Source organism: Lissotriton vulgaris, chromosome 11, assembly GCF_964263255.1.
Source record: "Lissotriton vulgaris chromosome 11, aLisVul1.2, whole genome shotgun sequence".
NCBI classification, from domain to species: Eukaryota; Metazoa; Chordata; class Amphibia; order Caudata; family Salamandridae; genus Lissotriton; species Lissotriton vulgaris.
This window is the reverse complement of record NC_141699.1, coordinates 8,731,688-8,744,954: the sequence shown is the minus strand read 5'-3', so window position 1 is coordinate 8,744,954 and position 13,267 is coordinate 8,731,688. Positions and strand designations below refer to the sequence as shown.

The 13,267-nt window shown below is 42.7% G+C and overlaps 1 protein-coding gene across 1 annotated transcript in view; it reads right to left on the bottom strand.

Annotated features, from left to right (window-relative positions):
• Positions 1–2,202: 2,202 nt before the first annotated feature.
• The window catches only part of UFD1 (ubiquitin recognition factor in ER associated degradation 1), a 48,543-nt gene continuing 37,478 nt past the window's right edge, over positions 2,203–13,267 (bottom strand). The window contains exons 9-12 of the mRNA XM_086942645.1: positions 10,360–10,407; positions 7,140–7,228; positions 3,250–3,331; positions 2,203–2,333 (exon numbers count right to left, since the gene is read on the bottom strand). Coding sequence (XP_086798771.1) covers positions 2,262–2,333; positions 3,250–3,331; positions 7,140–7,228; positions 10,360–10,407 — 291 coding nt within the window. The 3' untranslated portion in view covers positions 2,203–2,261. The remainder of the gene's footprint in view (positions 2,334–3,249; positions 3,332–7,139; positions 7,229–10,359; positions 10,408–13,267) is intronic.

Below are 13,267 nucleotides of genomic sequence, written 5' to 3'. Positions count from 1 at the left end.
CCAAACATTAACAGGGTGACTAATTGTGAAAACTTCTACCCTCAATCCCAAAAAAAAATGCATTTAATCTCCCCAGCTTAACTGAAACAGAAATTGATGCTCTTGTTGTCTCTAGACTGGACGCCCGGAGCCCTTAGCTAGCAGGTGTCGCACAGAAAACACTCAGAACATCAAGGTAATTCTTTATTCACAGCCAGATAAGTCAATACCACAAATAAATTCCACGATATCACTCCTACACTTCCACTCGTGCCAATACGACCGCCTGGAATACTCTGCTTCTTGGCATCAGAACCAAGACCACCCTTTTTCCTTTGAGAAAAAACTTAAATTCATATTTTCCAGCTCCTCATAAGTTAATTCCCCAAAGCCCCAACACCTGCAGTCTATATATTACAATGTTGTTCTATTTTGTGATTTCTCTCCAATAGGTTTCTTGTAGATCATATGTTCCTCTGATGCAAATCTGTTCAGTTTAATGTTTCTCTGTAATGTGTGCTACTAAGTTATCTGTAAAATGCCTTAACACTCTTGTGATGGAGAAGTGCTACACAAGTGTGGAGTGTTAAGATAAATAAACAAATCGATAAAGGCAGAGCTGCAGGATATAGCTCTAACCAAGATTCTGACCATGGACTTTATGGCTTGAGTTTGGGAGATCACAAACTCCCCTTTTTTGTCAGGTGTGTGTTGTTTTGGAGCATCAATAATTGGAATTAAAACTTAGGGATGCTGTGATAGTTATCCTTACATTTTTCTAACTGTAACCATGCTGTGGTTGCTTGCAATTGAGATGCTGTCCTACCTGTGATGTGTAAACCTGCGCTGGCCACCATGCCCTTCTCTGTTTAACAAGCTCGAGCACGACGAGAACAGCAGCACAGGCCCAAGGAGGCTATAGACAGGGACTACTGTACCTGCATGAACTACATTTCTGTTAAATCACGTCTTCAAGATATAAAGATTATTCTGCTGCCTCCAAGAAATTAGTTTAATTTGCTGCTTTCAAGAAACGACAACAAGATGTACTGAATGTTGACTATTACTCGTTTTTGGAGCCCTGAAGAAGTCTCAATGTGTGAGACGAAACACGTCCGCTAAGAAGGGAATCCATTTGTGTTCTTGGATTTTTTCCTGACCTGTATTGTCAAAATAAAGAACTTTGGAAAAGAAAAATCTTACTGAATTCCGGACTCATTTATCACAGGACTCTCATACATATTATGGACCTTTGAAATTAATGAATGAAATACTTCTTGGATGGGTGCTGATTCCTTATTTCTCATTGCGTTTTGGGTTTTACCCTTGAAGGAACAGACAGGGTTGTGTTCCTTGGATTCAAAAGCACCATCATCACTACTCTCAAGCCACAGATTAAAGCAGCTTCATCCTTTCTTTGCCTCAACCCTTTCCTTTGTATAAATTGATTGCAATTGTGCACAGTTTTACAACCTCCTACATAAACAACCTGGTCGCAGCCTGGGGGTGCACAGAAACAGTGCATCCAAGAGTCAGGGCCATACGGAGTACTTGTTCCAGCCAATCCCCAATCAGATGAGATGCTACCATTGTGAAAATACAGCAGACAACCAAACACAACTGATGGTCAGATGTGCTTACTTCTCCTCAAAGGGAGGCAGGAAGGAACTTGTCAACCCTGGCTGGACATCTATTTGACACCCAGAACCTGAAATCTGGTACACACCATGGAGTCTTGCAGGGAAGCTGCCAGTTACCGATACCTGAAGAGGGCCACACCCCCAGCGAGTGACCCTCATGCGAGGAATCACCATTCTGTGCACAAAGGCATGTTCTATGACCGAGCAACTTGCACGATGGATGGAGTGCGGTGTCGAACTCCAGTTAGTGGATATTGAAATTACTTTTCAGAGGACCAGAAGCTTCTTCCCAGATAATAAATAAAACACCTCTACATTCAAGGACAATCTATCTGCCACCAACCATTGATGAGTAACAAAAGGTACCACAGAAACCAACAACAAGAGGCATAGGTGGGGTTTAGCCTCTGAAGGTGGCACAGAAAATGTGGTCCTGCAATGCGGTGTGAGGAGGTCCAAATTTGTAGGTAAAAAAAGCAAAGAAATTATCCAACAGTAAGAAATGTCAGCCGTTAAACTTTCTTTAAGCACTCCTCCCCCCAAGCACCCCCCCCAACAGACTCATAAAACAGGAAAGTCAGAATCTTGCAAAGTTTTTTTTGGTTTTATTTTTTTTCTACAACGGGTTCAAGGCTGAATAAGTTATGGGTTTCGTCCTTTCTTACGCAGTGATTGTCCCTCGCCGGAGAACGCAATGAACCGTGCAGTATCGTCCTGAATGTGGAGGGAAGAAAAGAACATCCAGTTAAGGCAGCTGAACACAATGAGCAGGTAGAAATATCCAAAGGAAGTTCCTGGGACATGCACACTGGATGCTGTGATCCTGGTACAGCGACAGCCCACATACACCCAGCACAGCTAGCAGCTTCTCCCTCTGTGAATACACTATCACCCTCAAGATGGCACTTCCCATATATTTCCACACATTGACAGTAAAAGGCGGTGGAAAGGGAAAACTTCATAGCAGGATATCCATAGTGAGGGATCCGGTTTGCTTCCCCAACCCTCTAAGGCGGCACAGACTCCCAACCCCCCTAGCCCGTCTACACCTCATCAGGAGTAGGGGTCCAACTTACAAATGATGTTTGGAATTAGGAAGATGTGAGAGTTGTTCCTAGTTCAGCCACTTAAGCTCACAAGATCACTGTGTGCAAAGTGATGAATCTCACCAAGCACTCGAATGCAAAGGAAGTAGGCCACGTTATGGCTGCACCAGACCCTCAACATACCTCCATCACTCACTAGACCTACTCTCACGACCGCACCGTTCAGGCCAACCAACAGACTATACTTGTAACCATATCTGGAAACTGAAGAGTTCATTTTTGATAGCATGACCAGGTGCTGAACTGCTCTGGCTCTAATTTGGAGGTAGGTCTTGGCACGGCCACCTACAACCACATGTACGGTCCCAGCTCAGGCACCTGTGCATTGTGTGAACTTGTGCTGAAGGGTGTGTCCAGCGCTCTCATCAAGTTCCTAGACTCTAATGCCATAGGTGCCCCAGGTGCTGGGGGAAGGGTTATAACTCCCATTTGCATGCCATGCCCCTTTTGGATCAGACCAGGGATCACACCATGACCTGCTGGGGCAGTCGCCTGCACGAGTATTTAGGGGCTTGTCGACTCACCTCCTCCACTCGCTTGACTTGTGGGCGCGAATTCCGGATGAAAGTAAGTGTTCCAATTTTAAACTCATAGTTAGGAATTCCTCTGTGAAAAGAAGGACAAGAAATTTGAAGATCTGAAGGCTAGGCCTTTGCTTCATACCATTTGCCTAATGTTTATCATACCCCATCCAAGGCGGTAATCACCAAGACAAAGCAAAACAAACTTTCGATTTTAGGTCCTCTTTTCATCAGTTCTTCACATGTGTTAGTTACTTGGAACAACTCTTTAGACAAGGTTTCTGTGGCTGAAAGTATATTTGTAAGGAAGTGCAATGAAAGTGATATAAACTGGCCCTTCAACTATACCTGTTACTATTTAAAATACATTAAGATTGGTTTATTTTCTTAGTTATTTTCCTTTATATCTCATTGCCCCTACAACTGCGCTCCAAAGCCAGTCTTCTCAGGTTCCGTAAACTTTTAAAAACTTTTCTGTTCTCCGTTTAATCCCTGCTTTCTTTTAGTAGTGTTATGTTCTGATAAGCGCTGGGATGCCTATTGGTAACCAGGCGCTATACAAAACTCAGAATAATAATAATAATAATCATATCTGATTCAGCTGTTTTGCTTTCATCTGTAGATGTCAGTATAGTTGAAACCATGTTGACCGTTCTCTGTGGTTATACATCAGCTCAGATTCAGAGCTTCTGATGCAAGAAGTCCTGTGTGCTTGAGTTTAGAGTCCCTGCCCTCAGCATTTGCTAGGCTTATGCGCGGTGAGTTATGTGTAATCCTTACCTTGTGCTCAGCTAAGCCATGGAACACAGCCCACATTTATGCTATATTCTGACTTTCCCCAGATGCCAATACCTGTCTTTGGGTGCCAGTGTTTACGTTCTCCATACATAGGGCAGAAACCTGTACTGCATGTTTTCATTTAACAGGAGGTCTAAGAAGGTTTTCCAGTAGGAACCAGGGAAGCAGCCATAATGAGTGAGCATTAACTTGACCAGAGACAGGATTTCAGTCTAAAACGGTGTGGCCATCTTACAGCTACTTCCCACATCAGGTGACCTAGAGGGACTTTTAAAGGCACTAAGGGGGTATTTTTTAATGTTGGAGATTTTATTTCAATGGCTGTTGTATTACCAGAACATTTAATACATGAAAAAAAACACTCTTTCCCCAAATATATATATAAAATAACAAAGGGATCGAAATAACCAATTGGAGGAAACGTACAAAGGAATGCATATAGAGAGAAAGCATACAACCAAACCAACGCTAAATATCCAGCCTTCTCATATAAATCAAAAATCTATTTACTGAATCCACTTACTCATATGATGTCATTCACATCTATATAAAAATAATCTATACAAAAAGAATTAAGAAATCTATTTTAAGGAAGCCCCTAATTAGTAAGTAGGAATTAAAGTTACAGTCCATTTTGTTTGTGGTAGACAATGCCTGGCATCAGTCTTCAGGTAAGGTCTAGCAGCACCTTCTATACTCTGCTCTGTTAATCCTACATTCACAAACTTTGGTTGCTTAGAGTGATTGCTTTTTTCGTTTAGTCAGACCTGCCTTTGGAATCAATTAAATGTGATGTACAAAGCTTCATATATATATATATATATATATATATATATATAAGAAGGTCAGGTCACGGAGCATAATCGAAATAGCTGTTTAAAGTAAGGGAACGTTGCTTTTCTTTCTTCTGCTCTATTTTAATAGCTTACAATGACAAGCCAGGAGAATATGCTTCTTTTTTACACTCCTTACATAGAGAAAAGTTAGAATCTTTGTGCGCGTTTCTACACGTTCACAGCTACTGCAGTTTTTTTTCTTTTTTAAACTTACTTGTATTGAACTGTTTCTATTTGCAACAAATATCTAACAGGTTTTTGATGTGTTTAACTTTGCACTAGAGGTTTTATTTTTGTTCTTCATGTTTGAAAACATTAAGTGGCTGTGAGAAACGTGATGGTGTGGCCATGTATTATATGGGATAAAGTACCCCCTGGTGTACATGATCAGGATATTGCAAGTCACCTCTGAGTTACATAACCTCATAAAAGAACTTGGGCTTCAGCCTCATTCATCTAAATAGTTATGGAACTCTCATATATGCATGGTCACATATTTCTATTGCATTAAAAATAAAATCTTCCGTACAATGTATATGCCTTTGTAACTATATAATGATTAACTATATCAGGATATATTAACCTTTGACTGTTTAAGTGATGTTCAAGACTTTTTTCCATTCATCATTTTTTATTTCTCCTATCCCAATAATTGGTTTAAACAAACCGCCTCTTTAATAGGTTTTACATTCTTTGATAAGAGATTATCCTGAATTACATCATGTTTGACAAGAGGCTGTTACATTCTATGTATAGCAATTCATTGTTGATGAGGAATGCCTATTACTTTTTATCTCTTTACTGATCCTCTTATCACAAGACACTATTTTACATCAGATGGGACAGTATGTTTGTTTGTCTTAAGTTATTTATCGGTTTTAGTTGAACTGCGAATACTTACAATGCTTTGGTTCTTTATTGTGGTTGATGCCATTGCAGCATTGTCCTGCTTGTTACTTTGTTAATGATAATTATTTCTAAATTGTTAATTTATTTTGTGTTGTATGAACAGACCCCAGTTCAAGCTGCTTGGATTCATGAATCACAACTTTTCCAGTATCAATCAAGGCTACATTGTCCTGAGGAAGGAGGTGTATTACTCATGAAACTCCACCGAAATGTGTGCCGCTGCTTTTGAGCGTCCACGCGTTGTCCAATATTGGAAGGGAGGTTTTTTTTTTCTTGGGCAAATCAGGAAGTTTGTTTTTTTAACAAAAAAATGGACGAAGACTGTGACTCCTACTTACTACTTAAAAGTAAACTTATTGTGTTAAACTAAATTGTTTATTTAGGTTTCGCATATATTATTTTTATATTGATGACATACCTAAATGGATTAAAGTGATTTTTGATGTTCATGTTTTTAGTAGGATGGATATTTAGCTTGGTTTATTTATATGGTTTCCGCCAACTGTACATGTATTCCCACAGTGATTTAATTACTTTCTTAGTTTTTCTATATGCTTATTCTTCACCTGGATTGTGTTTATCGTGCGATTACCAAGTGCTTCTCTCAGCACCAGCAGAAACAACTGAGCTGCTGGAGCCTGAAGTCTCAGTCAGTTTCATGTCACAGAAGTGAAACTGACCTTCCTTAAAGCAGGCAGACATGTAAGGTCAATTTAAGCCTTAAAACATGATAAGGCAGACACCATCAGCATTGTCGAATGCCTCTAAAAATAAATGCAAAACTCTTCACTTAGTTAGTGTCATGACTATGTTAAAAAGGAACATCAAGAAAAAAAACTTTGACTATTTTATTCAACATCGCTCTGGTTTTAACTATTTAGCTGTCCCCCACAATCTATGGCTGACATTTTAACAAGAAACCTGGGTGATAAACCTACATTCATGTATATATGCGGTAGCTCAACACTGTAAACTGCAATATCACAGTATTAATGTGAAATACTTTTTAAAGTAACACAACCAGTGCTCTAAGAGAAGTAATGGAAGAGACCTTTATGGCTTAATATGTAAAAGGACTATTTTCAGGACTGCCAGAGCTTGATGTGACAACTGGGTCTCTCGCAGAGCAACTAAAGGGTATCCCTGACCGAGAAAAGGTGGCCTACTGTTCAGCTCTTTAAAAATCACCTGGAGCATTCACATGGCGGAGAGAGGGAGGGCCAGGAGGGCCCCTATACCAGGCGCAGGAGGGTGAACCACTGAATGGCCCATGAAGTTTTGGAAGTGAAAAAGGTGATGGGAACCACGGACAACCAGTGCAGTGTGGACAGCGTTGGACACATAGCCTACCTCCTAATGTCCCCGGGATTGATGGGCGAGGGGCTTGGCTCAATGCCCTTTGTCTTGCCATCCAAACGATTGCCAGAGCCTGTGAATGCCTGTAAAAGAAGCATGTGTTACTCAAAACATGGACTGCTGCAAAACATTCTAAGAGGGTGTAGATATCAATGAAAAGATTAAATTTAACGCAGTGCAACCCTCTAAGCCCAAAGTTTGGAAAAGAGACATGAAGAAACTCAACCCAAACTCCTTACCGACTAACAGCTGCAATCTCCTACTCCCCCCTCCCGGTGCTACGGATGTCCAACTCCTGACTGACCACTATCTCAATGCTATGACCACAATAATCAATGAGGCCGCACCCATGCAACTGAAAAGAGTTTCGTCCAAGATCTCCAACCCATGGTATGACGGAAGCCTCAATGAAGATAGAAGGGCCATGCGAATGGCAGAGCACACCTGGAGATCAGCCCCCTCTGCACTGCACCTTAAAACCCTGAAGAAACAGAGAAACGCCTACTTCAGGAAAATAAAACGCTCGAAAAGAGATTTCTTCAGCCTCCAGCTCGCCCAAGCAAAGAACCGCCCAAGAAAACTGTTTGAGCTAATCAGAACACAATCCAAAGAACAACCCCAAACACTCAGTTCCAGGGGCGTTACACCTTCCTGTGAAGACTTCTCTGCTTTCTTTAACCAAAAAACTGACAACATAAGAAGCGATCTCCTCAATGACGCAATCCTTTACTCCAACCCCCAACACACAGCAATGTCTGAACCAAAGAACAATGCTACATGGTCATCCTTTGGCACCTACTCCGAAGATGAAATCGGCAGATTGCTCAGCACCCTGAAACCATCCAATCACCTCACTGACCCCCTCCCTGCTAATGCTGTAAAAGACTTTATCCCTTTGCTCCTCCCACTCTGGACTAAGATTATCAATAGCTCTCTTCAACAAGGATCCATCCCTAACGCCCTCAAAGTCGGACAAGTCACACCGCTACTAAAAAAACCAACAGCAGACCCCACTGATCTAAACAATTACCGTCCTATTACAAATATTCCCACTCTCGCTAAACTGTTGGAAAAATGCGTACAGCTACAACTGACTAAACACATAGATAAGTTTGATCTCCTCAACATCCATCAATCAGGCTTCCGAGCAGGGCACAGTACCGAAACTGCGATGACCCACATAGTTGACGACGCTCTCCAAATCCTAGACCAAAACGATAACTGTCTCCTCATCCTTCTTGATCTCTCTTCAGCATTCAACACAGTTAAACATGAGAACCTACTAGAACTACTAAACACAAGAATGGGCATTTCTGGGACGGTTCTCAAATGGTTCACTCCTTTCTACACAACCGATCTCAGAGATTCAAAAGCAACAACCTGATGTCCTCTCCGGTACCTGTTTCGCTAGGCGTCCCTCAAGGATCCTCCCTCTCCCCAACACTGTTCAATCTAGTTATGGAACCTCTCACTACCTTGTTACAAGCATCCAACGTGCACTTTCACATGTATGCCGATGACACCCAACTTTATCTCAAAATACAATCTCCCAAGGACATCATGCTTCTGAACACCACGATCAGAAACACCCAATCCTGGCTTGCCGAGAATCACCTCAAACTCAATGCGCTGAAGACCGAGTTCCTCCTGATCGCACCTCCCGCAAAAATCTCTACCGCTCAAACATGGCTTAAACACCTAACTGCACTCAATGTTCAACCTACCATCGTAGACTCAGCAAAATCTTTAGGCATAACACTTGAAGCCAATCTCAACATGCAGCAGCACATCAGCAAGGCAACCAAAGGTGCGAATTTCCAAATCAATACCTTGAGAAAACTTAAACCCTTCCTTCCAGCCAAAGACTTCCAAACTGCAGTACAATCCATAGTCGTCCCGCACATAGAATACGGAAGCACCGCCCTCTGCGGGCTCCCACTAACTACAACGGCACCCCTAAGAGCATCCCTTAACGCTGCAGCGAGACTCATCACTGGCTCAAAAAAGCACTCGCATATTTCCCCTGACTTTAAATCCCTGAACTGGCTACCTTTTGAAGCCAGAATACATCTGAAAATCGCCTGCATGACACACAAGGCTGTACACATGAACTCACCCGCCTACCTCACTCAAAAGCTGACAATCTCTGGTGGCTCTAGAACTACTAGAAGCACAAACAATCTACTGTTGAAGCCCCGAAGATTTCGGAAGGAAAAAACCTATAAACGCTCCTTCTCAGGAATGGCGCCCAGGATCTGGAACTCACTCCCTCCTGAAACCAGGCTCATCTCCTCCAACAAACTTTTTAAGAAAGAAGTAAAAGCGATTCTCATGGCTAAATTCACATGATCTATTATTCAGCATTTCTCAAGAATCCGCTCTTACTACCTGCCTGACCCCCTGGACTATGTGTATTACTTGTATGATCGACTTAGTTGATTGTATACGTTCTCTCTTTGGTAGTCTCTATATTATTGACGCACCTGTCTGACTCTGCATACGGTACCTACACCACCTCAACTATTCCTACTCTTGTATTACTGATCCACCTGTATGACTATGCACCCTGTACTCATTTACCTCAACTATGCCTACCTTTACGCTATCTTCAAAAGCATTTTGAGAACGCTTAAACAAGTATATGCTACTTCTTTTTGTACTTTGATATTATTGGTGCACCTGTTGACTATGCACCTTGTACCTACACTACCTCAATTTTGACCTACCTCTTGTATTTTGAGATATCTATGTAACTATGCACCTTGTACCTAATTACCTCAACTATTACATACTATTATTCTATCACCCCCTTGTCCTTGTAAAGCGCTCTGATATCTGTAAAGATCTTGTTCGCGCTATATAAAACTTTTCAAATAAATAAATAAATAAATAAATAAAAAAGACCTTGGGACCAAAGTTCATCATCCTGATGTACATTTGCATGTTAGAAGTAGATGGCAAATGGGCAGACTGGATGAATGTGGTCTTAACCACACTGGGCCACATGGAGGGAGAGGAACAGAAAATGAGAAAGATCAGGGGAGTGAGAGGAAGGAGAAAGGGAAAAAGGTTATAAAGGGGAAGAGAGTGAGCCAGGGATTAGAATTAAATCTCTTTCAGATAAAAATGCTTGATTTGGACTCCAAAATAAGGAAAACTATTTCTATGGAGCACGTACTCCTACTTAGACGACAGAAGCGCTCAAAGAACTCACCCGGAATCCCAGGTCGGCCATGTATTCAGGGTTGTCCGCTTCAATGTCCTATTAAAAGAACATAAAGAAAAAATAATTTGAATTAACCGACATCAGCTTGTCACACAGCATGGAACGATGCAAGATACGGTTTTACACTGGTAACCAATGGCTTACTCACTTACAAGCCACCTGAAACAACTTCCCAGCAGTAACTGACAGGTGTGCATGAGATTTAACCAGGGCTTTAAGTGGGGTGAAAAAACTGGGGGGGTCTCTCAAAGGGGCGTGGCCGTTGTAATCAAGAGCGTGGCTTAAAACAGGTAATCAAAAAATCTGTGCTTAGCATAGTAGTTTGCCGCCCTACTTGTATTTTGCAGTTTCTGTCATTGCATCCAGATATATGATAAAAGTAACATCATGCCTACAACAAGTCAGGACTATTGGCTTTGTCAATAGCTGTTAGTTGCACAAGATAAATAAGCAGCAACTATGGCTTGTATAGAATATTGAAAAAGCTTCCACTTAAAGCCCTGGTGACACCACAACAATGTTGCTGCTCCTGCTTTCAAAAAGAGAAGGGAAATGCAGAGAGTAAATTACTCTCTTTAAAGACTTCCCCTTCCCCTACAACACTCATCTGGCATGACGTCATGCCGTAACTTCTCCACTAGTGAGAAGTGAGCAGTGTGAGCACGCACACATCAATGTGCCTTCTGTCCTTGCAATCCGGATAAAAACGGAACGCCAGAGCCAATGCACAAAACAGAGCCAGAGCCAGATAGAGACTCTAGAGACTCGTTTCGAGGCCTCCTTTAAAAAACTGCTGGTGCTCAGCACTGGTGAGACCCGGCCCACTTACAGCCCTGGATTTAACAATCATAACAGATTTCTGTTGGTTGACAACTGTAGGGGCTGCTGCAATCGCCATCAAAATATTTTTCACTAATAACGCACATGTTGACCAGGAAAACGTGGCTTTCACACCGTCAACCAGGGAGTCTCTCAGACTGGGTCCAGGAAATATTTTGTACCCACAGCAGCAGGATGGTGCACATTCTAACAACTGGAGAAGCTTCTCCAGAAGCAGGTGGGGAACTTTTCCATCAACTACCAGGGTGTTGGTGAGCAGGGGCTTCTACGCTGACCACCTGACGACCTATTGTAGTAGTAACCATGGAGGATTTCAAGCTGACCACCAGTGAGGTTAGCGCACTGGAAACATGGCGACTATCACGCACAACTTTACGTGTGTGCACGATAATTCCTAGACGAATTATCGTGCAGTGCGACGGGATTAATTCTGACCGCACACATGAAGCAAGTATAAGGGAGAAAGGGTTTTCATACCCCGTGGCTGATTTAGCCGGTTTATCTCTAAGTAGTGACGGAGGTAACCAAGTTATTGAAGATGAACATAAAATTGTTTCCAGCCAATAGCCTTTATCAAATCTATTTTATTATCCATTGACTGTTGGTATGTTCGCCTTCCATTAATTGATTGGAAATTGTCTGTTGGAATGCTCAGTAAATTTTATGTCCTGAAGATGACCGTGGATTAATAACAAAGATCGAAATGCAGTCGACGCAATTGTGGCCACAATTAATGGAGGACACATTGTCTTGTTAGTTGTAGTTTCAGTGTTGTTCTGAAACTTCTTCTTTTATGTAACCTCCGTTTGGTTGCCACCTGTCTGGTTGTGTATTTTTACTAAAAGTTATATGTGCCAGCATTACATATTTTTATTAAATAAAATGTGTATGTTTTTGTAGACTTTTCCTGTATGGGCAGTCTTCTACATATATGTTTTTCACTATATACATGTATTTTCACAGTTCTATGTGTGCACTGATGTGGTTGTTGTTCTAAATCAATTGTTTATTCATTTTTGTATACGTAATTGTATTTTCTCAAACACTTTGAACATTTGTTTGGATTAAATACTGATTGCCCCCGGTTCAGGTGGTTATGGCTGCCCCTGTGGTGGTGAATGATTATGATGATAAAGGGGCAGACTATAAGGGCGTGTAGGCAGTGGCTGGCAGGGGAGGGGGATGAACTTGCCCGTCCACTGGCTGCTCGATCCAAGAAGTCTGTAGGTACCGCGTCCTCGGACACGCAGAGGCTGTGAAGCATGTGCGCCGCTGTGGCTTTGCGGGTACAGACACAGCTGGAAGCGCCTTCCATAGCAACGAAATGAGCGAAAGGCGGACTGGGGGTGACAAGGGGTCATGGTGTGTGGGTGCAGTAGTGTGGCTCACTGGTTAGAGGCGGCAGACCCGAGAGCAGAGGACGGCCCGGGACCAGGGTTCGATTCCCGACGCGGCAGGTTTCTGGACCAGGGTCAGCGGACTCGATAATTCTCTCGCCTCGGTGCCCACTCTGATCAGCGATCACACTCGGCAACTCTGGGCATAAGCTTGCCTCATCTGCACTAACGGCCCCACCAGACCGCCGGGGATGCCTGGTCTCACCCTGGAGATACCCATTAAGGGACCATCTCTCAGGGAAGCCAGGAAGGGTTTCGCAGCGGTCGAAGCGCGGAGATACTCCTCCGGGAGTCTATCCTAGCGCTATATAAACCCACAATTAATTAATTAATTAATTAATTAATGGAAAGGCCCAAGGACCTGGCTGTAGCTCTGCAGTCCTTAGAGTGCTCCAGCACTGAATCCGCCTTAACTCCGAAGAGACAGAAGCCATCAAATGGCTTGTCCATTAGCAATGCTTGGCCATTCCCAGAAAAGCCAGTCCTCCTTAACTAGGCGAGGCACCCCAAGGCCACTGTCGACAAAAGTGCTCTACTCAGTGAGTTGGTGGTGTCCAATCCACATCTGATCCAGAACTTAGCTTGGTCTCTCCTGTCTGCAACCGCCTGGGAGAGTACAGCCCGGGCCTCCTCTGGGACCATTGGCAGCACCCGCACAA